Here is a 27,145-nt window from a genome sequence, read left to right on the forward strand (position 1 = left end):
GATGTTCTACAAGTGGGACATCCAACTCCTCGCTAAGTTCTCTTACACGCAGTGAGAAAGGCCGCCTCATAGAGGGTCGATTATAGAAAAGCGTTGCACACTTCAAATCATTTACGGTTACAGAACAAGGATGTTCTCGATTGGAGTGCACTTTGAGAAAATAGGTGAAGCTGATGTATGTTCTCTGGAGGTGGAGTGACCACTCATTGGATTCTACGTATAAGCTTTCAACGGGGCTCGTTCTGAATGCGCCAGTGGCCAGGCGGATACCTAGATGGTGGACAGGATCTAACATTTTTAGTGCGCTCGGGGCAGCAGAGTGATATACCACGGCACCATAATCCAATCGTGACCTAATGAGGCTCTTGTGAAGATTCATTAAACACTTCCTGTCACTGCCCCAGGATGTGTGAGATAAAATTTTCAGTAAGTTCATTGTTTTTAGGCATTTCGTCTTGAGGTGTTTTATGTGGTGGATGAAAGTAAGCTTAGAGTCAAGTATGATGCCTAAAAACTTGTGTTCTTTGTTCATAGGTATTTGTTGTCCATATATTTCGATGGTGGGATCTGCAACGAGACCTTTCTTCCTGGTGAAAAGAACACAAGAGCTTTTGTGGGGGTTTACTTTGAACCCGTTTTCGTCTGCCCACTTAGACACTTTGTTTAACCCCTGCTGTACCTGTCTCTCGCACACTGCAAGGTTACAGGACTTGAAGCCTATTTGTATATCGTCCACGTAGATGGAATAAAAAATAGCTGGTGGCAACGAAGCACGAAGCGTGTTCATTTTGACGATAAAGAGCGTGCAACTGAGCACGCCTCCCTGGGGTACACCAGTTTCCTGTACGAATGGACGCGACAGTGCATTGCCTATTTTAACCCGAAATGTGCGGTTGTGTAGGTAGCTTTCAATAATGTTTAACATATTGCCGCGAATGCCAATTGCCGACAGATCGCGCAAGATTCCATAACGCCAGGTTGTATCATACGCCTTTTCCATATCTAGAAACACGGATAAGAAATATTGTTTATGTATGAAGGCATCACGAATGTTTGCTTCGATGCGCACGAGATGGTCGGTTGTAGACCGTCCTTCTCTGAAGCCGCATTGATATGGATCAAGAATTTTGTTTGACTCAAGGAAGTGTAAAAGGCGACGGTTTATCATTTTTTCAAAAAGTTTGCAAATACAACTTGTGAGGGCTATTGGGCGGTAACTCGTTACTAATGTGGGGTCTTTACCTTGTTTCAAAATCGGGACGACAAGGGATTCTTTCCATGCAATAGGTAGGTACCCGGCAGCCCATATAGCATTAAAGAGTGCGAGTAGCGTTATTTGAGTATCGCTGTGGATGTGTTTAATCATATCGTACATGATCCTGTCAGGTCCAGGTGCAGAGCTCCGACATGTATTCAAGGAGGCTCTCAACTCGGCGATGTTAAAAGGCGTGTTATAGGGTTCGTTCTGTCTGCTTTTACGATCGATAGCCTTGTGTTCTGCGATTTGTTTGTGCTTTAGGAACACCTCGGAATAATTATTTGAACTAGATATGCACTCGAAGTGTTCGCCAAGAGCGTCAGCTTGGTCTTCCAAGCTGTTCGCTTCGTCGTTCACTAGCGGCAAAGGATGGATTTCTTTTCCCTTTAACCTCTTTAGCCCGTGCCATACTTTTGCCTCTTGGGTGTATGAGTTTATACCAGAGAGAAACCTCTCCCAGCTTGCCCTCTGAGCCTGTCTTCGCGTCCTTCTTCCCTGGGATTTAACATGTTTAAACTCGATTAGATTTTCAGTCGTGGGACATTCACGTAGTTTCCCCCAAGCTTTATTTTGCCGCCTTCGTGCCTGTCTGCAGTCGTCATTCCACCAGGGGACCCGTCTTTTGAATGAAGTACTCGTTTGAGGAATGAACTTCTCAGCGGCGTCAATGATAAAAGCAGTAAAATATGATACGGCGTGATCTATACTAAAATTATTTATAAAATCTCGTGATAAGTACGTGGATTCCCTAAAGCATTCCCAGTCAGCTGAGGCTAGTTTCCAGCGTGGGACATGCGGAAGGGAGTCATGTTCGGTTACTAAGTTTAGGGTTACTGGAAAATGATCACTTCCGTATGGGTTTTTAGTAACATGCCATTCTAAATCAGGGAAAAGTGAGGCAGAGCCAATTGACAGGTCTATTGATGAATAAGAACTATGGTGGATATTGTAATATGTTGGTTCCTTCTTGTTGAAGAGGCACGCACCGGAGTTAACAAGGAAGTTCTCAATGAATCGACCTCTCGCGTCGCATCGCGAGTCTCCCCAAAGAGTGTGATGAGCATTAAAATCACCAGTGATAATGTATGGCTCTGGGAGCTGGTCGATGAGGCTGTAAAATTCCGTTTTACTGAGGTTATGGTTGGGTGGTATGTAAATGGAGCAAATGGTTATAAGCTTGTTGAATAAAATTGCTCGCACAGATACAGCCTCGAGAGGCGTGTGTAGGGCAAACTGTTGGCAAGCAACAGGCTTACTTACAACGATGGCTACACCTCCGGACGAGGCAGAAGCGTTGTCACGATCTTTACGGAAAATGGCATATTGCTTCAGAAAGTTGGACTGTGTAGGCTTTAGGTGTGTTTCTTGGACACACAGCACCTTCGGATTATATTTATGTATGAGTTCTGTGATGTCGTCGAGGTTACGAAGTAATCCTCTGACGTTCCACTGTAGTATCTGTGTGTTCATGTTGCAGACAATGTTTGTGCTGTGTGTCTCGTGTGAAAACACTAACTTAACTTACAGAGCCCTTGTCGGGCCCTGTGATGCGGGCTTTTTCTTTTTTGGAGCGGTCGAGAGATTCTCGCCGCTCCTTTGGCGCTGGCTGCGCCGTCTGGCTGGAAGATGTGTCCATCGGCTCTTGTGGAGCGCTGGACACCCGCTCTTGAGAGCGGTTTGTTCGCAATGAAGGCCTCGTCTCGAGGGACAAAACCTTGGAGGCCACCAGCACGGAGGTGGATGGCCCCTTCTGCTGGGGTGGCGGAGCAGCGCCTGCTGCAGTCGCCGAGGGGGCAGATGGCTTCACCGCCGGCTCACTACGCGTGGGCCGGACAGCAGCCGGAAGCCGCTGCGACGCTGCCCCCTGACGCGTCACATCGGCAAAGCTGGTTTTAGACAGGTAGGTCACCCGCCTTCGTGCCTCTTTGAAAGTTATGTTTTCTTTTACCTTAATTGTCACTATTTCCTTTTCTTTTTTCCAGGATGGGCACGACCGCGAGTATGCGGCGTGCTCCCCATCACAGTTAACACAATGTAGAGAACTTTCACAAGACTCAGAGGAGTGTTCGTGGGCACTGCATTTCGCACAAGTTTGGCGGCCTCGGCAGTTCTGCGAACTATGGCCGAACCTCTGGCATTTGAAACATCGAAGGGGATTTGGCACATATGGCCTAACACGAAGCTTGATGTACCCGGCCTCGATGGACTCGGGCAGGACACTTGAGTTGAAAGTAAGTATTAGATGCTTGGTCAGGAGTTCCTTCCCATCTCGCCTCATTTTAATCCGTTTAACATTGATGACATTCTGATCACTGAAACCCTCAAGGAGTTCAGCCTCACTCAGCTGCAACAGGTCATCATCTGAGACAACGCCGCGGGTGGTATTCATAGTACGGTGTGGGGTTACTGTTAATTGGGCATCTCCAAATGACACTAGATTGGGCAGTTTCTCGTATTGTTTGAGATCACGGAGTTCCAAGAGGAGATCCCCGCTTGCCATCCTAGATGCTTTGTAGCCTGGTCCAAAAATATCAGTCAAAGACTTTGAAACAAGGAAAGGTGACATTGATCGTACCGATTTGTCTGAGGTTTCAGAGTGAATAACATGAAATCGGGGGAAATTCTGTGTTTGTCGTCCAAAAAACTGGAACACATCTTCGGTGCGCCCTCTTTTCAGACGGCGATCAGGGAGTAGGGGGAATTCTTCAGCCATAGGTATGGAGTTTTTCGGCAGCGACGCCAGCCACCCACCAAGGAGCCCAACGAGGGGACGCTGCAGGACCTGGAGAAGACAGGTCCTGCAACACGCCAGCTGTACGCCACTACTATAACCAAATACGTATAACCAAGGGTGGTTATAACACACAAGGTTAACCCTCGCCACCAGGAATTTTTGAAGTAAATGGAAGAGAAAAGACGACAGGAAAGATTAAAGGTGAACGAGAAAGACGAAGATTGAAGAGAAGGACAGGAAAAGGCGACTGCCGATTTCCCCCGGGTGGGTCAGTCCGGGGGTGCCGTCTACGTGAAGCCGAGGCCGAAGAGGTGTGTTGCTTCCGCCGGGGGGCCGTAAAGGTCCGAACACCCGGCATCGGCTCAACCCCCAGGATCCTCTTTTCCCCGGACACGGCTAAGCCACGCACGGCTACACGCGGGAGGGTCCAACCCTCATGTGCTTGGGTCCGTGGTGGCGCAACTCACCAAACGCCTGCTTGCGCAGACGCCCCTGCGGGGCCAACCTTGAACTGATGGTAACTGTGACATGAAATGTGAATGAATAAACAAAATACAGTCACGCAGGTTTGAACTGATCCTGTTGAAATGTGTATGCGTAAATGCAAGAACTTTCGCTGAGAAACCGCACATATTGGCTACACTGTATATATAGCATGCGCATTTCACAGCTGCTGCAACAATTAGTGCCAAGATGACTTTGTTCAGACGTGCCTGTTCTGCGCGAGAATTTCCCATTGGCAGCTTCGCGATGCCACAGAATAAACAGGCTATTAGCAGGATAATGGGCGCTGCGGACCGCCAGCGCGCAGTAGGGCGCACCATAACTTCTTGCGCAAGCAACGTCAATCTGTGGGTCAGCTAGGATTAGTCACGGTGCACTGTATAATTTAAGCACGATTTTAATCACCTACACAGGAATCAAGAAACTTGACGGGCAGCCTTGGTTGAACCATTGCTAACAATCAATGACTTGCAAGTAGTAAACAACTCGCATGCTATCTGATGTGGTCAAAGGTAATCACTGCTATGTTCAGTTAGCGAACACAGTGAAAAATAAATGTGGGAGAGGTGTTTTCATGGCAAAAATCCACGCGACCGCGCGACTGCCCTTCCAAGCACGACAGATCGGTGCCCTTCTACTCACGGCGGCGCCTCTGGTGGCAGCTTTTGTCCCTACATGAAACTTCGGCGGGAATTTCACGACCAGAAGAAAGATTGAAGGACCCTGGTAGAACATTCATTACAATATATATAGTTTGCACGTTCGCTTTGCGAGCTTGATAAGTAGCCGCGTCTCGCGGCGGAAGTAACACAACCTTGAAATCAGATAATTCATTGGGGAAAATGAGCGTGAAAGCCCAAACCAACCGACTGCAACTAAATGGTAGCGCTTATAGCAGGACCATTTGACCGCAGCACTTGTCCGTAGTTGCATATTATTTAAATTGTTTCGTCCGTAAAAGCATACCACACTACAACTCTGGCGTTTTCGTATATCGCGAGTAGCTTGTACAACCAGAAAATTGGGACGACATCCGAAGGACTTGTCTTCAAGTGAGGGGCACCTCGTAGTTTATACCAACTCGCAGCGCGCGTGAATATCGGAAAAGCACGAAGAAGTACGTTCTATGGGCACCTGAAGCCAACGTAAAAAAAGCGTCACGTGATTAGCAACGCAGCGTGTCAACAAATGGATAGAAATCACAGAATCCAATCTGACCTACGAATTTTTATCTGTCTTGTTCGGGTGTCGGTGCTGATGGTACGTACCGCTTGCGCAATCCACGGCTCCACTCAATTAGTTGAACTGTTCGAGGCTTGCTAAGCCAATATTTATAGACAGAAAAGTATCTATAAACATTGTGTTCAGTGACCGCCGACATTTCCCAAAACAAACCGCGAAATAGCTCTCAGCGCAATTTCGACGCCAAATCGCAGCGAGCGCTGTGACGCTGCGAACAACCGGTTGGTCGCAGCCCAAAATCGGGGTCGGCACGGCGACTGCGATTTTGGTCGCATGCGATGAAAATCACATCATGTGAAACAGCCTTCATCCCCGAGCCTTGCGGTCCCGGCGGGCGCGCGCCGCCGCCTGCAGTAGAACCCCCCCCCCCCCCCCTCCTGCTCTTGCTCCGGAGCATTGCGCGCGACTGGAAGACGGCGCGCATCTTTCCCGCTTCCCTCTCTTGCATGCGCGAGATTGAGCCGTGATCGTCGGATCACCCTCAAACACTTTCACTCGCGCATACCGCACTCGGCGCGCAGAGGCAATTTTATCGTCCTTGGATTTCATACGGAACCTCACGACGACGGCGACGGCAGAAATGTGCCTGGCCTGTCCGTATAATTGCTATCACACTAAAACAATAGTAAACAAGTGCTATATATACTGCGCGCTACATGCATTGTAGGCATATGCCTAAAGAAATTGTATGTTAGGGCAAAACCAGAGGAATTAATAAAACAGCCGCTTTCCGGGATAAATATTACGCGAAATATACATCGGTTGCTCCAACTTAATGCTGCCAAAATATAACAGAAATATAGGGCAACGGCGCTCACTACATCGTGATGGACCACAAGGCTCCGGGGGGAGGGGAGGGGCGCGTTCTACGCCTTGCGCGCCCGCCCGCGCCGCTTTATCTTGAAAGCCATCTGCGGCGGGGACAGAGTCCACCCTGCGCTGTGTTTTCGCCGCTTAGTTCGTGTTGATGCGAGTGGCAGCATGAATGTCAATTCGCTCGCTGCTGCTGCTGCGCTTACTCACTCCAGCCTTTTGACAGGCAGTTTCTGAGGACACGGGTGCGATGCGTTCATGTTTGCTTGTGCGCGCATGGCACCATGCTTGTTAATTTAGTTAGGATGCCTAAGTTTACAACTCTGTGCGGCCGATAAAACTGCGATATTTACTTTGTATATATGTCCACTAATTTGCTATCGCAATCGAAGCTTCGCCTTTCGGGCAAAACTGCGACTTCTTTCACCGGCGCCCCGAATTACCAAAAAGGTAGCATACAAGACTCTTCCTTTAGACCCCTGCTTTGAGTTAATGTTCAGTAGGTATCGGAAGCTTCTGGGGACCCAAAATGAATTTGTATTTAATGTATTTAGAGACCTGATCGCATACCAACAGTCACGTTTATCACACAAAAGAGTATATGTAGCAGCCAGGAGCGTTCTGTCATGCGGACCACTACGTCGTCTTCTCATGATTGAAACATATTACCTATATTTTCCCTAGGGCGGGGCGAACAATCTTAATTTCCTCTTTCCAGTTTATGCAGATGCAGAATGGCTGGTCAAACGTTTCTTCCGTCATCCTTCTTCGGCAATCCCAGCAGCGCTCATTTGTCTCCTCCTAGAAAGGTCTTTTCAATAATGGCCAACTTCCACATTGGCCTTGGAATCTTCTCCGCTATGGTCAAAACAACTTCACTGACTTTCACTTCACTTTATGATGGGGTATTCATATTGTGAGCTGATCTGAACTGAAGAATGTTCTCTTGGCGTCACCATTTCTAAACGGCATTTATTGTCGCCTGCCATCGCTTCCAGCGTAGTTTTAGCTCTTCTCTCGTAAGTTTGTAATTCTGTTGGACAATGCTTTCCTCAGCCAAAGAAAAAAACACCGCATATCCACGGGGTGAATGATGATGAGTGGGCGAAGCTTCGGAGGGAATCATCGGTAAACCGTGAATCTTCCGTGTAATTCGCCCAGTCTCGCCGCACTAAATCGAACGATTGACTTCCACCAATGACACCCGCCATATGTGACGTCATTCCTATTTTATAACAGCACCCTTCATTATAATTGCACCATCTCCTGCTTAAGAAGACGCTAGCACAAACGCGTTAGAAACGTGCAGTACTCTCTAGTAAGGGGGAGAGGCCACAGCGTCTTACGCAGCCGTTTACACATACCGGAACGTGCACCGCGTTTGCCGACGCCATCACATGACTGCTGAGAGAGTATAACCCCCGTATTCAAAAATGCTCCTCGACTTGAACTTGACTTGCCACCGCCTTCAACGCGTTTCGAACGCGCTGCCCAAGGCGGTGGCAAGTCAAGTTCAAGTCGAGGAGCGTTTATGAATACGGGGGTAAGGCGGAGAGGCCACAGCGTCTTACACCAGCTTCTTACACGGGCCGTAACGCGCTAGCACAAACGCGTTAGAAACGCGCAGTCTTTCGTTAATGTTGGGTATTTATTTTCATCGTGGTGCGTGTGTCCATATGCGCTTCGTGGCGTAGTGGTTAGCGCCGCGCGCTCGGAAGCGAGGGGTCCCTGGTTCGATTCCGCGCTACGGACACAACTTTCGGAATTTTTTTTCTCATAAAAGTAGACGTGGCTACCTACTACTACTACGACGACGACTATTAACTACTACTACTACTACATACTACAGAGGAGGGACAGACCCACACCCTAAGGAGCTTCCCCCCTAAAAGTCACTTCCTTATTATAAAGTCAGCCGCGCTTCATGGTACTTTTTCTAGAGGATCAGACGTTGGAGCCAACGGACGTGAGATTCAATGTCCCCTAATACTGAAGTTCATCGTAAGTTAGGTGACAGGCTTTCAATTATTTTTGAAGGGACGTCTTGACTGTCAGTGTCAACCGCTCCCCGAATCCATTCCCATCATAGCGCTCTCCCAGCAGTAAACGTCCTGCGTATCTTATGATACCGGATATGTTGAAGCACTCTTTCGCGTCGTATGGATTTCCAGACAGATTACAAATCTGTGGGAGCTCTGTTGAAGCTGAGACATTTAGCGTAAAAAACGGCTTTACAGATAACACATCGTGCGGCAAACATTCAAACTGCATACAAAAAGTTCATGTGCTCAATTTCTCAACCAAGTCAGGACTTGTGGCTGCGCAAGTGAAGATGACGTACGCTTTCAATGACTCATGCCCTGCTTTATAATACAACGGTCATGCGAAGTCTATGCCAATGACGTTAAAGTGCTCACTGTTATTCTGTCCTTTGGCAGAGGCACAAATCGCTCAGCCATTGGTTTCGCTTCGAGTCTTCTATATGTCTGGTGGTAATGTACAAACTTTTTCACCGCTTAATGTGGACCTTTGATTTTCAGTATTTCTCGCATAATTAGAATGTCGCGCACTCCGGCATGCATAAGCTTGCGGTGATCTCCTGTAAACAAGTACATCGTAAGTATACGGTCTGGAGGGAAAACAATAATGTGCCCTTTACACATCTTGAAATCTGAGTTGTGCAGTTATCCCCCAACTCTGGTCAGATCTTCGTTATCCACGTAGGTTGCAAACATGCAGATTGTAGGGTGCGTTGATTAATCAGGGAAGACCGGAAACGAGATAAAGGCGCCCCAAAAAGATTCTGGAGCCATATAAGTGCACTCGGGGCTCCAACTAAAAATACGCAAACGTCTATAAGGGATCAAGACGGTAACATCTACGCAAAAAGACGTTATTAGGGTTAACTTCTGTACAAAGGAAAGCGTATTTCAAACTGAAACAGATCAAGCAACACCACAGAAGCCCTAAGAGATCAAAATGTAGCATAAAAAGCTTTTATTGGCAAAAAAAAAACAGAAGAAGATATCCCTAACAACACGGCAGCAGGACCCGATGAAATTCCTATACGGCTAATCAAAACAATTCGTCGGCCCGAATAGCAAGGCACTGCTGACTAATGCCATAGAGCAAATTATTAAAACGATGAAAATTCCGATTGGATGGCGTGAAAGCAAGATGAACCTGATCCACAAAGGCGCAGGTGATAAGAATAAGGCGAGCTCGAACAGGCCAGTTACAGCAACGTCGGTGATATATAGAATGGCTATTCAAGCCATAAAATTACAAGTGTCGAAGTGGGAGAAAAATGATCTACTCGGGGAACTGCAGAATGGGTTCAGGCCAGGCCGACTCTTACAGAATAATATGTTTGCGTTAACTCAGCGCATAGAGATTTCAGTAGCTTAGAATAGACCATTATCGATATCATTTCTAAATAGTAAAGGAGACTATGACAACGTAGACAGTGAATTGTTATGGGATATTCTTAAGCACAAATGCATAGATGACGATTTAGTGGAGCTGCTGAGGGAGATATATAGTGACAACCGAGTACAAGTCGTATGGGAAGGTCAAAAAGGTAATTAAGTGGTGGGAATTCACCAAGGACTGAAACGAGAATGATCGCTGTCTCGATTTTTGTTCACGCTTTATGTTAAGGGCACAGAAGGACGACTGGAAAACGGCGAATTTGGCCTTGATTTATCCTACTTGCGTAATGGACAAATGGTGCAACAGAAGATCCCTGGACTGATGTATGTGGACGACATAGTGGTACTAGCGGACAATGTAAGCAATTTACAGGCACTTGCGAATATCTGTGGTAACGCTGCGACAAGTCTAGGCCTCAGGTTTAGTAAAGAAAGATCGAGAATTATGATTGTTAATGAAGGTCTTTCAATTTCTGGTCTTGAGGTGATCCATCTAAGTAGAGCAGATGAGCCCGACAAGAACCCACTTCTCGTAGTTGTATAGGTAGCTTCGTTTGCACGGCGTTGATTGTACTGACCACTGTCGATGCTTCTGAAAGCTCTAATCGAAGGTTAATGATTTGGGCTAGGTGGTTTTCCTTGAGATTGTGGGTTGTAGCGCGTAACAAGACGAGGGACACTGAGAAACGAGGACGAGCGCTTATTGCCAACCGAAATGTTTATTCTCTGAAGAAATGATCTCTGATCTCTGATCATATAGAACATCTCATCTGTGATGAAGTGTTCTCTGATCTTATGATTGGTGAACATATGAACCCCGTGCGCAAAAACTGCTCCTGCCACCACAGATTAAATGGCAGCTTTCGAACACAAGTGACACGCCTGAAAGCCTATAGCTTCCAGGCGTGTAACTAGAGAAGCCCGATACGTGGAGTGTGCGCAGGGGGTCGTGTACAAAATCCCTCTGAAAGGCGGTGCATGCTAATTGGGACAGCCTGGCAGGTGTTTCAACAAACGTCTGCGTTAACATGTCAATAATGTTAGGAACGAGAAAGCAGGTTTTTAGCCCTCCATTGTAGCGTATGCAGATGTAAACCGTTGTTTGAAAAAACAAAAGTAAGCTTTAAGCGCATGGATGAGCGCATGTGCGTCATTGTCAAATCGACTAGCATGGCGCGCGAAAATTGCCCATGTAAAGGTATGCGACCCCTGGATTTATCACCAAAAGAAGTGGCCTTCTTGGCAGCGCCCGCGGGAACAGTAGGCGATGATGGTGTTTTGTTTGTATGTTGTCTTTCATTCTTTTCTTTCCCATATAAAACCTTTCATCAGAGAATAAACCTTTCAGTTGGCAGTATGCGCTCGTACATGTATCTCGGTGTCCCTCGTCTTCTTTCGCTCTACACCACACAGTCTCTAATCGAAGAAGGGACAGTGTTTGAACAGGTGCAATTCGGACCTTCGCAACGACCCGTTTCGTCACTAGGCTGGTTTTTTCCGTGACTGCTCGGGCACATACGCTCCATAAGTCGCTATACTTGTGTCGCAAAGGGCATGAAGAGTTGTTTTGCAAGGTCTTTTGTCAAGGTAATTCAACGTGGAACGTCAATCATGTTCACAACACGCACGTCTTCGCTCCATTTTTCGCAGTCATGCTTGAGGTCATCTGGCGCACTGTTATCCCATTTTCTTTTATTTTTGCAGTTTCTAAAAAATGCGCCTTGGTCAACTGCTAATGGGAGTGCAAAATCGTATGGGTTGTAATTCTTAACGCTTACTTTCAGTACGCTTCTCTTGGTGGTAGACGTACAGGTTATGAGCTGTGTAATCTGCGACATATCAAAATCATAATACACAATATTTCATAGGGGTTGCTGATACAAACTCTCGAGTACGTTTTTTTTCACGGCGCAGAAACAATTATTTATTATGTGTTGTTATTTAATTACGCTTAACCTAATTATTCCATAAGGTGCCAATGAAAAATTATGGAGGATGTCGACAAATACGTTATAATAGCGTTTAAAGCAACCCATCTCTTGTCCGGCCGTTTTTCCAGCAAAAAAACCGTACAAACAAAAATAGAACATTCCCAACGTGTCCGCACATCAGTTAATAGAGTGGATTGTATTATGTCACATATAATTGCATAATACGCGATGCGATGGCGGTGTGACATTTTTAACATTAAAGATGCCTTTGACACAGCTGCTCACGACATTATGGCGGGAAACGCATACAGCTCTGCGTTTAGCAGCGAATCTTCTGAAGGAATTATGGCTTACATCTTTAACAGACGGAAATGGGTTGAATTAAAGCAAAAACATCATCGGTAGAAACACTGCTAACAGGAGCAGCACAGAAGTTTTTCAATTTATACGTAGCTATTCCTAAATAACTTGAAGCTCTGATGAGTTATGAAATTCCCGTGTATTTATTAAATTATTTTTCAAACTTGTGCTGGCCATGTATTTTTTGTTGCTGCAAAACAAAAATTGGAATTTTGCTCGGTGGTCCCGATACGAGCGGCGATGGCTATAGGTGAAACAAGCTTTAACGTTCGTATTTAAGCGAGTTTTCTCCGAAAACATTAAATAAATAGAATAAAGATTCTAATCGTTGTAAAAATCAGTGTAAGCGACGCTTTTATAAGCCGACAAGGCGAAACACGCTGCTGTTTCCGGTGACGAACGCTTCACGTAACTAGTCCGTAGCGGTCATCAGCCGCGATGTCGTACCTTCCAGAGCGAAGTGGCGATTTTCGCAGGTGGTCACTTTTTGTGATAATATTACCTTCAAAGGATTAGTGTATCTCTCTACTGGACGTGTTCAAATAGGCGGACAAAAGCGTTCCTGGCACAGCACCAGAAACGCTGTAAGCTGGAAGCCCGTGGCGCATTTGTCGCGAGCAAAAACATGACGCGGCGGCAAACACCCGCGCCGCCACCGACGCAAAGGCATCCTCTTGAACAGAACATCAGGCCGTATAGCCGCGGCTAAACATGCAGGTTTCTGCGGGTGCAGTCGGTGCGTTCCGCCATTCATGATGCATAATGTTGCTTGAGTGATGCGTAGAATTACTGTACATGGCTTCCACAGGGAACATACAAGGCTCCATGTGGGAGCCACATATGCTCCGGGAGCCATATATGAATTACTGATTATGGCTCCCGGTGGGAGCCATATACAGTATTTCATATTCTAGTGATTCGTGGAGGGCGAATCCGTGTGGTTGTGATCTTTTCGTCATCGGACTGAAATCTCCACACTCATTGGTGGAAGCGCATGCGGTATGAAGACACGGGCCGTTCTTGCGGCTAGAACAGCGGCAGCTGCTCCTCGCAGATACATCCGACGGCGCGTGAAATCGGGAATTAGATCACATACACATCTTCGTAAAAAAACATATTGGAAAACAGGATTAGTGGCAAAACGTTGCCGACTCATTACCGTGCGGGATCGCATTACGCTGCCTATTAGCTCAAACGCCTGTACCACGCGAGCCGGTCGCAGTGGCATTAGAACTGATACTTGGCTCCATCCTTACGAGACGTAGTATGCATGACAGCTAAAAACAAAATTAAAAAGAAAACGGGGGAAAAACAGTGGACTGGTTTTCTCGCCGCTGAAGCAGCACCATTGTCTAAAATGCCTGACTCATAAAATGCCATATTATGTCATAAAATAACATCACATAAATTCGGTGCAGAACGCTTACTCTTAAGTGAATCCCTTCAGAGTAGATATAGTAGCAGCTTACAAGATATGCTTGCGCTGCACAAATACCATCTAAAGTCGCCTGGGTACTCTCATAAGTTGCACATAACATGTGTTGCGCGTTGAACAGAACTTACTTTTTATGTTGGCCTTGAGGATGCCTTGGAATTGATCGTAGTACTCACAACCACGAAGTCTCAGCTCTTTGTAGACGTCTTCGGCATCGAGATCGCAAGACGCGATATCAGCGGCGTTCGGGCATGGCGGTTCCATGTCGATGATTTTCTCGTTCTCTCCAGCCATTCTAATACGGCCGCTAGCTGCCACTGCCCCAGCCTCAGAGATCTCGAACTGACCCGATCCCTCCATAATGGTGACGTTGAAGCGCGTGGTACCTGCGTGTAAATGAAGGCATCCGTGATGGCCAAACCATTAACGATACAGATTGGATGTCAAGGGAAGAGAAGAGCAGCCGAGGATGGCAGTACATTATGTGGTGAGACGAATTCGAAAATTTTCAGGCGCACCTGTTTAAATAACCTAGCGCAAGACAGGGGTAATTGGACATCGCTTGTAGGGGCCTTCGTTCCATAGTGGACATAAAAATAGACTGATGATGATGACAGCTGCGCTAATTCAGTGATGACTCGTTCTGCACGTGTCACTAATTAAATTCTAGAGTTTACACATGGCCAAACACCGATCATATTATCAGGCAAGTTGTAGCGCGGGATTCTGAAATAATTTTCGACACCTGGAGTTCTTTAACGTGCTCTCAAAGCTCGGTGAACCAGCGCTATTGCATTCCGTATGACATTTTTCTGGTATGTTGCCACTTTGTGTGTACTGCACATGTTCCCTGAGCAGTGGTGTTACCAAACACTTTCAGCAAACACCGCAGCCGTGGCCGAGTGGTAGAGCGCACGCCTCAGCTGCGGGAGGTTGTGGGTTCGATTCCTACCGCCGCTGGGGACCCACTGGCTCAAATGGGCACAAGCGCACCCAGCCTGGCGTTCGGCTTCCTTCAGGGGTGATACGCTTGGGAAAGGAGCCTCCGCCCTGAATTCCCGTCGAAACCCTCGTGAGCACAAAAAGAAAACGATGTTCGGGCCGCTCCCATGGTTGAAGACAACGTAGCGGCAGGCGGGTAAACAGCGCCAAAATGGGCGGTGTTCCAAGCGGACACATCAATGCGGCAATGGCGTTGGGGCCTGCCGCCACTGAAGATGATGACAGCCACGCAAATAAATTCATTGATGACTCGGTGTTAATCCTGTCACTAATTAAATTCTAGAGTTTCCACATGGCTAGACCACGATCAGATTATGAAGCAAGTTGTAACGGGTGAGAGGGAAACAATTTTGGCCACCTGTAGTTCTTTACTAAGCGAATGTCAGCAAACTTGAAAAAAGGAAAAATCGAGAGGGGGGCAGACATAGACAAAACGACCGGAAGGTGACTAGAAGCCACCTTCCTGTCACTTTGTCTATGTCTGCCTCTAGATTTTCGCCTTTTTCAAGTTTGCTGGCATTCTCCTAGTATAACCATGCACGAACTAGGCCAAAAAATCCACTCTGCGGAGTTCTTTACCGTGCTCTCAATGCTCGGAAAGCAAGCGTTTTCGTATTCCGTATGACACGTTCCTGGTATGTTGCCACTTTGCTTGTACAGCACATGTGATCTGAGCAGTGGTGTTAGCAAACACTTTGGTTGCGGCAGACGGGTGAACATGCGCCAGATTCCGTGGTGTCGCAAGCAGACGCATTATTGTGGCAATGACGGTGGGTTGCTTGTAGTCCTAGAATAAAAGGGGTGTCTTTCCGAACCCAGGAAAGCGTCAGATAATGTTGAACAAATTCTGGAAACAGCAAAGAATGTAGAAGCGTAGACCGACGAACCTCCGTAAAATAAGTTAATGGAACCAAAGGGATCCGATTCGGCTAGAATCCCTCAGCTGCACAACATGGAACATGGCAAAGTGACAGAGAAAGATGTTTAATAATGAAAAAAATGCGTTAGTATAAGAGGCAAGCCTTCTGGAGCCATCTGGTATAAGTATTGAGATAGTAAGTATGTGGACTAGAGCACTGCACGGGCTCGGGCTTACCCGAAAGCCCGGGCCCGGCCCGGCCCGTGGGCCGGGCCGGGCCGGGTAGAGGAGTTTTTTCACGGGCTCGGGCCGAGCTCGGGCACGGCGTAAGCTTTTTGACCCGGGCCGGGCTCGGGTCTTTAGAAGCGGGCCCGGGCCGGGCTCGGGCTTTCTGCGAGTTATTCTCGGGCTTCTCAACTCTGAAAAACATGTATTTTTCGGTCTCGGGCCGGGTTCGGGCCGGTTTCGAGTCGGGCTCGGGCCGGGCTCGGGCTTAAGGTAAAGGGGTGGCGGGCCGGGCCGGGCGGGTAACGTAGATTATTTCCGGGCCCGGGCCGGGCCCGGGTCTCGCCATAAAAGTTTTGATCGGGCTCGGGCGGGCCACCCAATGTAAAAACGGGCCCGGGCCGGGCCCGGGCCGCAAAAATCGGCCCGTGCAGTGCTCTAATGTGGACACTCCAGACAAATTTACAGCGTCGCAGTGAGCGAGAGAGAGATTTTTCTTAATCTTGAGCGCTCAGCCAGCAAATTGGTCATGCGCAAAATTAGCGTCGACTCACCGTTTATTTGCATAATGGCGGCTCGGTGAAATCTGACGTCTTCTAGAACCACAGGAACCTTGTAGAGAGGCTTGCCGCAGCGCTTTGCCAGTGACTTCCAGGCAAGGACTATATATCCAGCCGCAGGGAACAGTATCCGCCCTTGAATTTGATGGCCAGTCAAGTAGGAGTCTGGCCCATTGTCCGCAAGGTCCAACTCGACAATGTCCTGGGACAACTGCACATATTGATTGTCGTGTTCCTTGGTCACTACATCACCTGTGCTAAATGCAATGTGGGTTCTTCAGCTCTACGAAGCATAAATCTGGTATAAGTATTGAGATGGTAAGTATGTGGACACTCCAGACAAATTTACAGCGTCGCAGTGAGCGAGAGAGAGTGCCAGACAAAGGAAAGACAGAGACGTTAAGCAAAGATTATCTCCGGTTGGCTACCCTGTACCGTGGGAGGGGTAAAGGGATGCCATACGTAAGAGGGAAAAAAAGAAGCAGTGAGATTCTGTACAATGTCCAAAGCGATAACATCCTATCGCATGCCGTATGCTGTGGGTGCGAGGGTAAGCGCACGAGGGTGAACCAAGAAGAATAATGGCTAGGTGCGTGCCCAGCGTTCGAAGCTGCGGTGTGGTCGCCACCATAGCCACGGGATAAAGCGCGCGCAACGTTGGGGAGGGGGTTAGTGAGCGCGTGGCACCGTGCGGTGATCAGGTGGCGCAAGGAGCGCAGGTGGGTGGGTGGCAGGTTAGCACGCGTCTTTATCTAGCTCCGCCGTGCGACGCTCGCGTCCTATATTGGAGGCAATCATCGGCGGGTGCAAACGTTGGGGAACCAAGATGGCTGGTGGCTGCATGTGCACTAGGGCGCGCCGATGTTCTCCTCGTCTGCGCTCCGTGCAGGGTGGCGACATTTTTTGAAGGGGTGGATGCCAGTGATAGTCGGCACATTCCCCATTGAGGTGCCCACGAGGCCCCAGTGGCGCGTCGTGGTGTAAGCTGTCACAATCAGGCAGCTCCTCCGCTTTTCAAAAAATCTGTCTGGCTGCGGCGGGTGCAGTGCAGAAACAATTCCAAAAAGAGCTGGAGGTTATTTCGCTTTCAAACGATGTCCGAATAGAATGCTCTGTGGAGCTTATGTGGAGGTGCAGATTTGGCGCGACAAGTGGTAACCGACAAACTCCTCACGTGTATACAATGAGAAACTTGTGCTAGCTTTAAATGTAACCTCCCAAATGTACTTTTTTGTTGTTTATTGTATGTTGCTTGATCAAGTATAAACAAAATAATTTAATATAGGCGGATAGACCCCTGCGATATGAGTGCTGTAAGTCGTTATACGTAAAAACTGCAGTTAAAGTTAAAGTCAGTTTGCCCATCCAGTCACGTACGAAATTCTTACAAAACAAAATTTGATGTTTTCATGTCGCCTGCTGCGTTTCACTTGATGGAGTAAAATTTTTCAAATAGGCCTATATATGGACTCGCATATGCAGTCGCAATGGACGGGATGTCGTGCGCGTGTTATGATATCGCGATGGACAATTCAAAGGAATTACTGGTTGGAGAGAGACACTATTTTCGGTTAAGTGACTGGTGCAGGCTGCCACCACCCTATTCAGCAATATATTGCGTTAAGATGTAGAAGTTTACCAGAAACAGAAATATACTGTTGATAGGCATCTTATCTCTACTTCCGCCAGACTCAAGCGGCGTATACTTAGGGTATTTTCTCATTCCTGGTGCAAAAATTCACAGTTATTCTTAAATAGGAAAACTGGTTTAAATAAGGCGTTTTGTTTAGTTTGAAAACCAGGGAGTAATTGCGGGTTTTGTTGCCTGGTAGCCCAAACCTGGTGACCTTTTCAAGCAAGTAACACAAGCGATGGCCACCTTTTGGACACAAACGTTGTATTTAAACAAGCGAAATAACTCAGAGGAACATGTAATGACCAAGATAGCTGCTCGCCAATCTTGTGACGAACCACATTTACAAAAAATGTGGTTGATCCCTCTTATATAGGAATCGGTATAGAACACGAAAGTGAAACGTGTCTTCACAGAAGTAGTGTAATGTTTATTGCACATTGATATATAATGTCTATTGGTGTTTTGTGGCTAAAGCGCCCTTAGGCGTTGATGCACCCACGCTGACGCCTGGTGGCACGTCTCCTCCATCACGACTACCAACGTCGATGACCATGAGCAACCGTCGTGCATATGGAAGCTGCACTACGCTGCACACGCTAGCACAACGCGAAAGACGAAGCACGTAACTGACACACTAATACAACGCGCAAGACAAAGCACGTAACTGAATCGTCACCGAGTCAAATCAGCGCGTACAGCGCGTCGTAATTGCAGCCTCCGCGATCAACTTCAGAAACATTTTCAGAGCTAATTGCGGAGGCCACGCTCCGCTGTGCTGAGTACGGTGAACGCCACCTAGGTGGCGTTGGTAGTGCTTCTTGATGCCAGCGTCCCTTCGAATGCTGGCATCGAGGCGTCGAAGTGCTGAGACCACCGAAGCGTTCACTGTCGGTGCGCGTTAGTGTCATAATGCAGTACTTCTCTTTTCTGCTTGTAGGCGGCGGCACCGCCCCGAGCAAGAGCGCGGGTACACGGAGGAGTGTTAGATATATAAGGCGCGTCTGTGTAGCTCTCTGCAAATGCGTTTGTGGCGCAATGGGTTAAACGCTCGGCGATCTATCGTCGCGGACCGAGAGGTCGTGGGTTCGATTTGCATGTTTGTGGAACTTTTTCTTCTGGTTTCTTTCTTTGTATTATGTTCGTGTATGTTCGTGTGACGGAAATACGTCACACGACGACTGACGTATTTCCGTGACGGAAATACGTCAGTGAAGTCTTGGTGGACCCCGGCATAAAACACTTTCGTGTTAAAAGACGAAATAGAGCTGTTTTTTTTTAATTCTGACAAAGACTTGCTCTTAAGGCAGAATTCACGATGTGTATATGTGTATTATATGTGTGCTGTGAGGCCTGTGTTGTGTATGAATTGAATCAGTGTTTTGCGGAATCTGTTATCATGTATCCAGCGGTCATAGCTGGTTGTGACACTGCTTAACCGATGCCACTTTTATTTTATTTTCTACAGTTTCTTTTTTTTTTGAGGAAAACCATACAAAATGCAGTGCAAATGTCTAGGCTTCGCAGGAGTTGCGATGTTTTCTGTTTTTTACAAGCCCTTGTTGATGTGATTCATCACATGCCTCGGGAGCATTTCTATGTCTACGTTACACCTGTCGAGCCCTTTGTGCTCGTCAAGCGACCTATTTTACGGCTTCACAATATAGGTTCTTGCAAAAAAATTACTGTAATTACCTTTCCCTAAACCTAACCCAATTGGATAAAAATCCTCTAAGCGTCACAGCTACCGTTAGCAATGCACAGCAACGTCAGCCTTGCGTTAATTTGCTTCCTAATGAAAGACCTTTGATTACGTGTATACGGCCTGTAGTAAATGCGATACAATATACTACTGTTGTAATCATGTAAACGCGGCTACACCCCCCTCCCCCCCAAAAAAAAATGCAAAGAAAGAAAACAAAAGCTTTCGTCCATTCAACGCCGGCAGACGCTGATATCATAGCGAGTGTTCAAAATAAGGCTTTACGGAATTTTTAAAAATCGCACGTGACAGGTAAAATAAATCTTATCGTTGAGCTGGGTTATTCGAAGAGGCGGACATTTGTCGCACGAGAAATCTAAACACATATTCAACAAATTAGGAAAAATTCACGAACTACCTTCTCAGTTAATTACTTTACCGCACATATAGCAATTTACGAATGGTAGCCGGTGAGTTTGCAAGACACATTCACTTGAAATGAACTTTCAGGATGACACCAGGTTCGAGATATTTCCAAATGGGTGGGACAAAATACATGGGCGTTTCAGTTACTTTTGTGCTTCAATGTATGAAACAGCATTTTGGTAAAAAACTAACTGGGACAACAGTGCATTTTTACGGCGAGTTTGATGGCGCATATCTCCAAACTGGTGCCATTCTGTAAATCCATTCCAAGTGGATACGCCTGACAAGCTCACCGGCTACAATTCGTACATTTCAGTATGTGTCGTAAAGTAATTAACTAAGACGTTAATTAGGAAATTTTTGTTAATTAGTTAAATATGTGTTTCCATTTTTCGTGCTACAAATGTCCGTCTTATCAAATAATCCAGCTCAATGATAACAATTATGCTACCTGCCACAGGCGATTTCTAAAGATTCCGTAAAACTCAGAAATGAACTCCTCGTACATTATATATGCCCGTTTCTGCTCGAGTGGTAAACGAAAGGTCGGCATTTACAGTATTGATATAATATGTAATAATATTATCATATAGCTTGAGCACTTGCCTCTAAAAGGTGGTCAGCGTTTATTAGTTTTGTAATACCTGCATTTATTATTATCATTGACGAACGAGCAAACTTCGTAGAGAAAAACGAATATATAACTTTCGTTCGAGGGAAAAGCTCTGGAATTAACGGGTTATAAGCGAATAAGAAGGACTGAGTCTAAGGTATACATCTGTAGCAAATTGTGTCGATATTTGATAAAATGGAATTATATTATGGGTTTTTAAGTGGGGCTCTTCAATTTTCGTGCTCCAAATGCACGGTACACGCGTGCTCTTGCTTTCCTCCGGCGTCTGAATGCGGCAGCGGGATTGAACCGGCGACCTCGTCTTCAGCAGAGCTGTTTTATCAATTAATTGTCAACAATGACAGGAGAATCGTCAAATAGCTTATGCCTGCTTGGGTCATCTTTTTTCACAAACTTCAACACGCAAGTGACGAACTTTATATTGTGACCAGCCCAGTGCAGTCGCCCAGTTGCTAAGGCGCTGCGCTGCTGAGGTCGCGGGTACGATTGCGACGAGGGCGGCCACATTTCGACGGGAACGAAAGGCAAAAACGCTCATGCACATAGATTTAGGTGTACGTTACAGAACACCAGGTGATCAAAATTATTCCGGAGTCCCCCACTACGGCATGCCTCATAATCAGCTCGTGGTTTTGGAACGTAAAACCCCATAATTTAATTTAATGCTGAGAAACCCTAGTCAATTTGACCCGTTCTTGGCCCACACCATAGCTACTAAGCAACCACGGCGGGTTATTAGGGTTTCTGTTTCCTAGAAGTGCTTGCAACTGACATCCTATCTTGGCCGGTCAAGAAGCCATCTTCAATCTAGCGACAGCTGTAAACCAATGCGCTGACTCAAGCCGGCGCACAAGGCTCCCGAGTTCTGGATTGCACGGCTGTAGATTCCAAAAACACGGGAGCAATAGCTTAAAAGAAGTGATACGACCGTTGTGGATCGTAGAACTTGTAGCGTGCTTTCTGGCCGCCGAGCCTGTCGACCACTCTTTAAACCCTGAATACACAGAGCGGCGTGGCGTCGTTCTAGTGGGCAGTCTATCGACTACCGGTGACGCTTATAGACTATCTAGAGAAATGGCGCTTGCCCGGCATTCGGTTTCGTTTCTTGCGTGCTTGTCTGATGTTTAGGCGCACAGCGCGCCCAATGTAGTTAGTGAACACCTTTCTGAGAAAATTATGTAGGTTGTAAATTGCGGGCGTCTCGAGTGTCGCGCACTTGTTCATCAAGGGTGGATGAACATGAGATGTGTCAGCAGCTAACTGCTCGACAGTCGGCCTTGTCTTCGTCAGAGCAAAAACTGCTGTTGCTCACATGAAGACAGGCTTTCCTCTGTGAACGTTGCATGTATAGCTCTGTCTTGTTCGTACGTATCCTTATTCGTGTCACCCAGACGTTGCAACTCTCCCAGTGGATGTCGATTTTGTGAGTGACTGGTGCAACCACGGTTTTTCTAACGTTTGCAATTTCTTCTGGCAGATTGTAGCAATGGCAGCGCATTTATATCAATCATATATGGCCAGCAGAAGTGTTAACATGTCATATTAAAGCTAGATGCTTTCCCAATAGTGCACACCAGGGAACCATTCTACGTAATTCTAGCACCCGTGAACAAATCACCTCCATTTGTTGAATTCATGAAGTATCATGTTTTTACTTTCTGCCCTTGTGGAAGTACCTGGTTCCGAAAATTCTCTCTCCGAACTGAACGTCCGAAAGATCAAATTACTTTAATTTATCTCTCTAGGGATGACCTTCTCCAGTTCCATCTGTTACCATTACCACACCCTCGCAAGTTACTCTCAGTAAGTTTCACAAATAAAACGCTTTTTGGCCAACGTTACGCTGGCAAGGGGACACCCCGAAGTGCATTTAAATAAAACTGCAAATCCACGGTAAAAGACCAAAGGCAAATGTACGAGGCTCAGAGTAATCCCGCGTTCCACCATTACTTGCAAAAAATAACCAATTTCTTGATGTTTGAGTGAGAAACAATATCAGGCAGCCACTGTTATTTCCTCTTAGCACGCGGACACGCTGAGCACTCAGTCACAGCAAAATTTGAATAAACGCATATGAAGGCATCACGTGACGGGTGAGAAAGAGCACAGGGAAAGTGCAATGTACGGTACGCGAATGTGCGGTCTATTGTCAATTTCAAGACAAACCGATACTGATACATATTTTTACGTGTTAGCTTTGTCCTTTTTGGAGGAGCACTCAAACTAAAACGATAGGAATGCGAAAATGAGGGGAAGAGACTCGCACAAGGCTTACTTAGATTTTTTACTTCTTTATCCGCGAGCATCTGAGCTTGCAGGAAATTTCGGGTATCATCGACTGAGCAATCTTTTCTTTAGATTTTTCGCAAGAACACCTGTGCAGTGGCTGCCGATAGATTAGCTTAACAATTCGGGAATGCTGCTGGCGTGTGACCTTTGATGACGGCCCGAAGTGCTCCCACTTAGTGACGGTCCACGATTGCGAGTGGTCCCAGCTGACAAGATGTGCTATGCTGGGAGTGCCGCGTGGTACGGGCATAGGCACCGGTGGATACAGCGGTGACAGGTCCATCTTCACGCCTAGAACGTGCAGCTTGCCCAGTGAGTTGAGAAAGAACGCCAGGTTGTCCACGTTGCGCTTCATGAGGCCCAGGCAGGTGGCTTCACTGCCCAGAGCACGGCGCAAGATTGCCTGTAATTCATTGGATACAAAACGTGTGGAAGGGTACAGCATAGTGGAAAACAGGAGAAACCGATGCGCCAATAAGTTGGCATAATATTCGTCACGTCCGTCGTTTTTATTATGCGGGGGCTTTAAGCATTCACTTACGTGACAACGCGGTTTTCTGCCTTTCCATCTCCTTTCTTAAGATTCGAAAACAAGCGTGAGAAGGCAGAAAATGTCATGAAGGGGCGATTACTCTATTTGTTCCATTAATTCCCTCGATTGGCCAGCATGCTGCGCTGACGTCGTTATCACTGGTTTTGGCCGTTGGGTTCAACTAATAATGTAGAATATGAAAATCAGCTCAACAATTCATTCCCAAATACAGCCACATGTTTGCACTTTGTGTTAGTAGACCGTGTTAGCATATCATCGTAATCATCATCATTATCAGCCTATGTGTATGTCTAATGCAGGACGAAGGCCTCTCCCTGCGATCTCCAATTACCTCTGTCTTGAGCTAGCTGATTCCGACTTTCCCCTGGAAGTTTCCTAACTTCATCACCCCACCTAGTTTTCTGCCGACCTGGACTGCGCTTCCCTTCTCTTGGTATCTATTCTGTAACCCTAATGGTCCACGGAATATCCATCATACGCATTAAATGGCCTGCCCAGCGCCACTTTTTTCTCTTAATGTCAATTAGAACATTGACTATCCCCGTTTGCTCTCTGATCCACACCGCTCCGTTCCTGTCTCTTAAGGTTAGGCCTAACATGTTTCGTTCCATCGCTCTTTGTGCGGTCTTTAACTTGTTCTCGAGCTTCTTTGTTAACCACCAAGTTTCTGCCCCATATGTTAGCACCGGTAGAAATCAATGATTGTACACTTTTCTTTTCAACGACAGTGGTAAGCTCCCAGTCAGGATTTGGCAATGACTGCTGTATGCACTCCAACCCAATTTTATTCTTCAGTAAATTTCTTTCTCGTGAACAGAGTCCCCTGTGAGTAATTCACCTAGATAAACGTACTCCTTTACAGACTCTAGATGGTGACTGGCGATCCTGAATTCTTGTTCCCTCGCCAGACTATTGAACATTATCTTTGTATTCTGTATGTTCATATTCAACCCAATTCTTACACTTTCTCGATTAAGGTCCTCAATCATTTGCTGTAATTCGTCTCCATTGTTGCTTAATAGGACAATGTCATCTGCAAACCGAAGGTTGCTGACATATTCGCCGTTGATCCTTACTCCTAAGCCTTCCCAGTCTAAGAGCTTCAATACTTCTTCTAAGCATGCAGTGAATAGCATTGGAGAGATTGTGTCTCCTTGCCTGACCCCTTTCTTGATAAGTAACTTTCTACTTTGGGCCTACTGTAAGTGAGGCTTAAGCTGCAGCAGAGTTTGGGTACGGGCTAGTTGGCGTAAGCTGCACCGGCACTATACGCATCCAACACGAAGGCAACAGAGGCAAGCAATTGACGCACCACCACGTCATCGAACATGGCAGCGCCTACAAGATCACCGCGAAATGGGTTAATACAAGCAAGGGAAGCAGACGACCCAGGCGCTGGCTCTCTACAGTCTCAAAGTCCGCCACTTCCGGCCACTGGTCATGGCGGCGCTTTTTTAAACATCAATTTTTGTGAGAGTTTTGTAAAGCGCCCACTCGCATTTCAAGCGTAAGATTTTCCACGGAAGCTACTGTATGTCTAAATTATCTAAACGAGGCCTTTTGCGCGGCGCAGAATTTTGTTGCACTGGATTTAACAGGCATCTTTTCACAAATTGCGGTATTTTTGTAATCACGGTCTTTTCCTTGATACGGAATCGCGCTTCTGCCGCTTTCGCTTGCTGTATCTGGCTCGTTCCTCGTACTGGTTTTATTCTTTGACAGACTACGGTAGTTTTGACGGGCAAACCTTCTCTTGTTTGGCAGCGGCATACATTTTGTGCGCGGAAAGATTACGGATACTATTGAACACATAAAGGCAGCAAGCCGGAGCCTGAAGGTTTCCGCTAAAGATTCCCTAAGGTTTAATGTCCCAGCTAACACGCAGCAAGAAAAATAAACTATAGATGCCTTCCACGCGAATGAGCCACTACTCGTGTCAGTAATCCTTTAGAAACAATATGCACTGCATGAATTCTTTTGAGCCACCTCAAAAGAATTCATGCAGTGCATATTGTTTCTAAAGGATTACTGACACGAATATTTTGTGCGCCGCTTTTTTTTTTCGTTTTTTACGCGCAAGCGTAGTACATTCCCCGCCTGTGAAATCGGCGAAGTTATGTTTGAAGCCGCGAGGAAAGCGAGCGCCGCAGGGGGAAGCCACCTGGAGGTGAAGAAGAGAGTCGCGGGCTGAGACTGACGATGATTATTTATTGGTACTTCGGTGGTTGCTGCGGATGGCGCGACCGCACGAGCCCTGTTTTGAAAGCGATCTGCGATGCGGACCGAGTTTAGGCGTCTAGGCGCAACGAGGGCCGATAGCGTCGTGTTCGCCATGGCACCCGTACGCTTGCGCGTCACCAGCGTGCACGCTGGTGACGAGTCCATTTTTACAATTTATTTAAATCGATGTGCATATCCTAGTATACAGAACGTTAGCAAGTTTGTCTGATTACATTGCATGTTATGAAGCGTCGTGTGCCGAAGACAAATGGAGCATTATGAAGAAATAAGCAGTTTGTTCGCATATATAGGACTCTTCGGAGAGTGGGGATCATAAATGTAAAGCCAGCTTCTGCAGTCTGGCTTCCTGATCGACACAGCCTGCTCCACTACGTAAGTTCTGATGCTTTATGCTGATGCCCGCGGGGACGAAATTTCTCCTAGCTTCGCTCCTACCTTATGTTTTATTGTGCACAGCTAGCGTTCAGAAATATTCTAAAGGGATAAAAAAATATTCCTGAGGACGAATAGCGAGTGCTCGATTCGAAGAGATATCCAAATAGAACAGCATTCGATACAGTATTCCAATGTTTCAAATATTCGCACATGCCAAAAATTGTCATAGCGTAGGCATCTTCTCAGTGTGTACAATGCCGGTGGTAAATGCTGACCTGTAATAAGCAGTGAGGTGCGATTTCCACCACGACGGCGTTCTTAGGCACATGCTGTAGGGCCTCGTAGAAAAGCACGGGTGAGAGAAGGTTGTTGACGTGGTACTCGGCCGAGGATGTCTGGGCGATGGGCTCGTGCCAGCGGCTCTCAGGAACCGATGAGCACACCCAGCGTTGGCTGCGAGGCTTTGGCTGCGGAATCACCTACGCAAGATTAAGAAAAGTTAGGTAGACGCAACACACATTGGGAGCCAATTTACATATGTATGCAAAGCGTTTTGCAACTACCTGTTTCTGAGCATCGCTTGGGATTCTGCAAAGCGTAACCAGGTGGCGCAGCACGTTTTTACAGCGAAGCTGTTTATGGCTAGGGTTCCGTGAATTTTCCATGTCCGTAAGCAAAAGCTCCGGTCCCGCATGAACGCGCTCGTGCCACTGCTCGCGCGTTCATCGTCGTCGTCTTCCACAGCTGGCTCGTCGGCGTCCTTCGGGTATGTATATTGAGTAGATTAGTTATCAATAGGCACCATTTTAAAGATCAGTAGGCTCCAAGGTGCTTCCGTATCGACTTTCCTTCCGCTCTTCTGTGGCGGTGGTATATAAACAAACCAGAAAGACAAGTTGCCGTTTCTTCATTTTGAATTTAACTTCTCTTCTGCTGTC

At 46.8% G+C, this 27,145-nt stretch overlaps 1 protein-coding gene across 10 annotated transcripts in view; it reads right to left on the bottom strand.

Annotated features, from left to right (window-relative positions):
• LOC119444370 (fatty acid synthase-like) overlaps positions 1 to 27,145 on the bottom strand; it is a 648,066-nt gene that overhangs the window by 600,800 nt on the left and 20,121 nt on the right. For all 10 annotated transcript variants that reach the window (XM_049663304.1, XM_049663305.1, XM_049663303.1 and 7 more), the window contains exons 4-7: positions 26,483 to 26,686; positions 23,184 to 23,441; positions 16,349 to 16,565; positions 13,837 to 14,094 (exon numbers count right to left, since the gene is read on the bottom strand). In XM_049663304.1, the coding sequence (XP_049519261.1) occupies positions 13,837 to 14,094; positions 16,349 to 16,565; positions 23,184 to 23,441; positions 26,483 to 26,686 (937 nt within the window). The remainder of the gene's footprint in view (positions 1 to 13,836; positions 14,095 to 16,348; positions 16,566 to 23,183; positions 23,442 to 26,482; positions 26,687 to 27,145) is intronic.

Source organism: Dermacentor silvarum, chromosome 3 (genome assembly GCF_013339745.2).
Source record: "Dermacentor silvarum isolate Dsil-2018 chromosome 3, BIME_Dsil_1.4, whole genome shotgun sequence".
NCBI classification, from domain to species: domain Eukaryota; kingdom Metazoa; phylum Arthropoda; class Arachnida; order Ixodida; family Ixodidae; genus Dermacentor; species Dermacentor silvarum.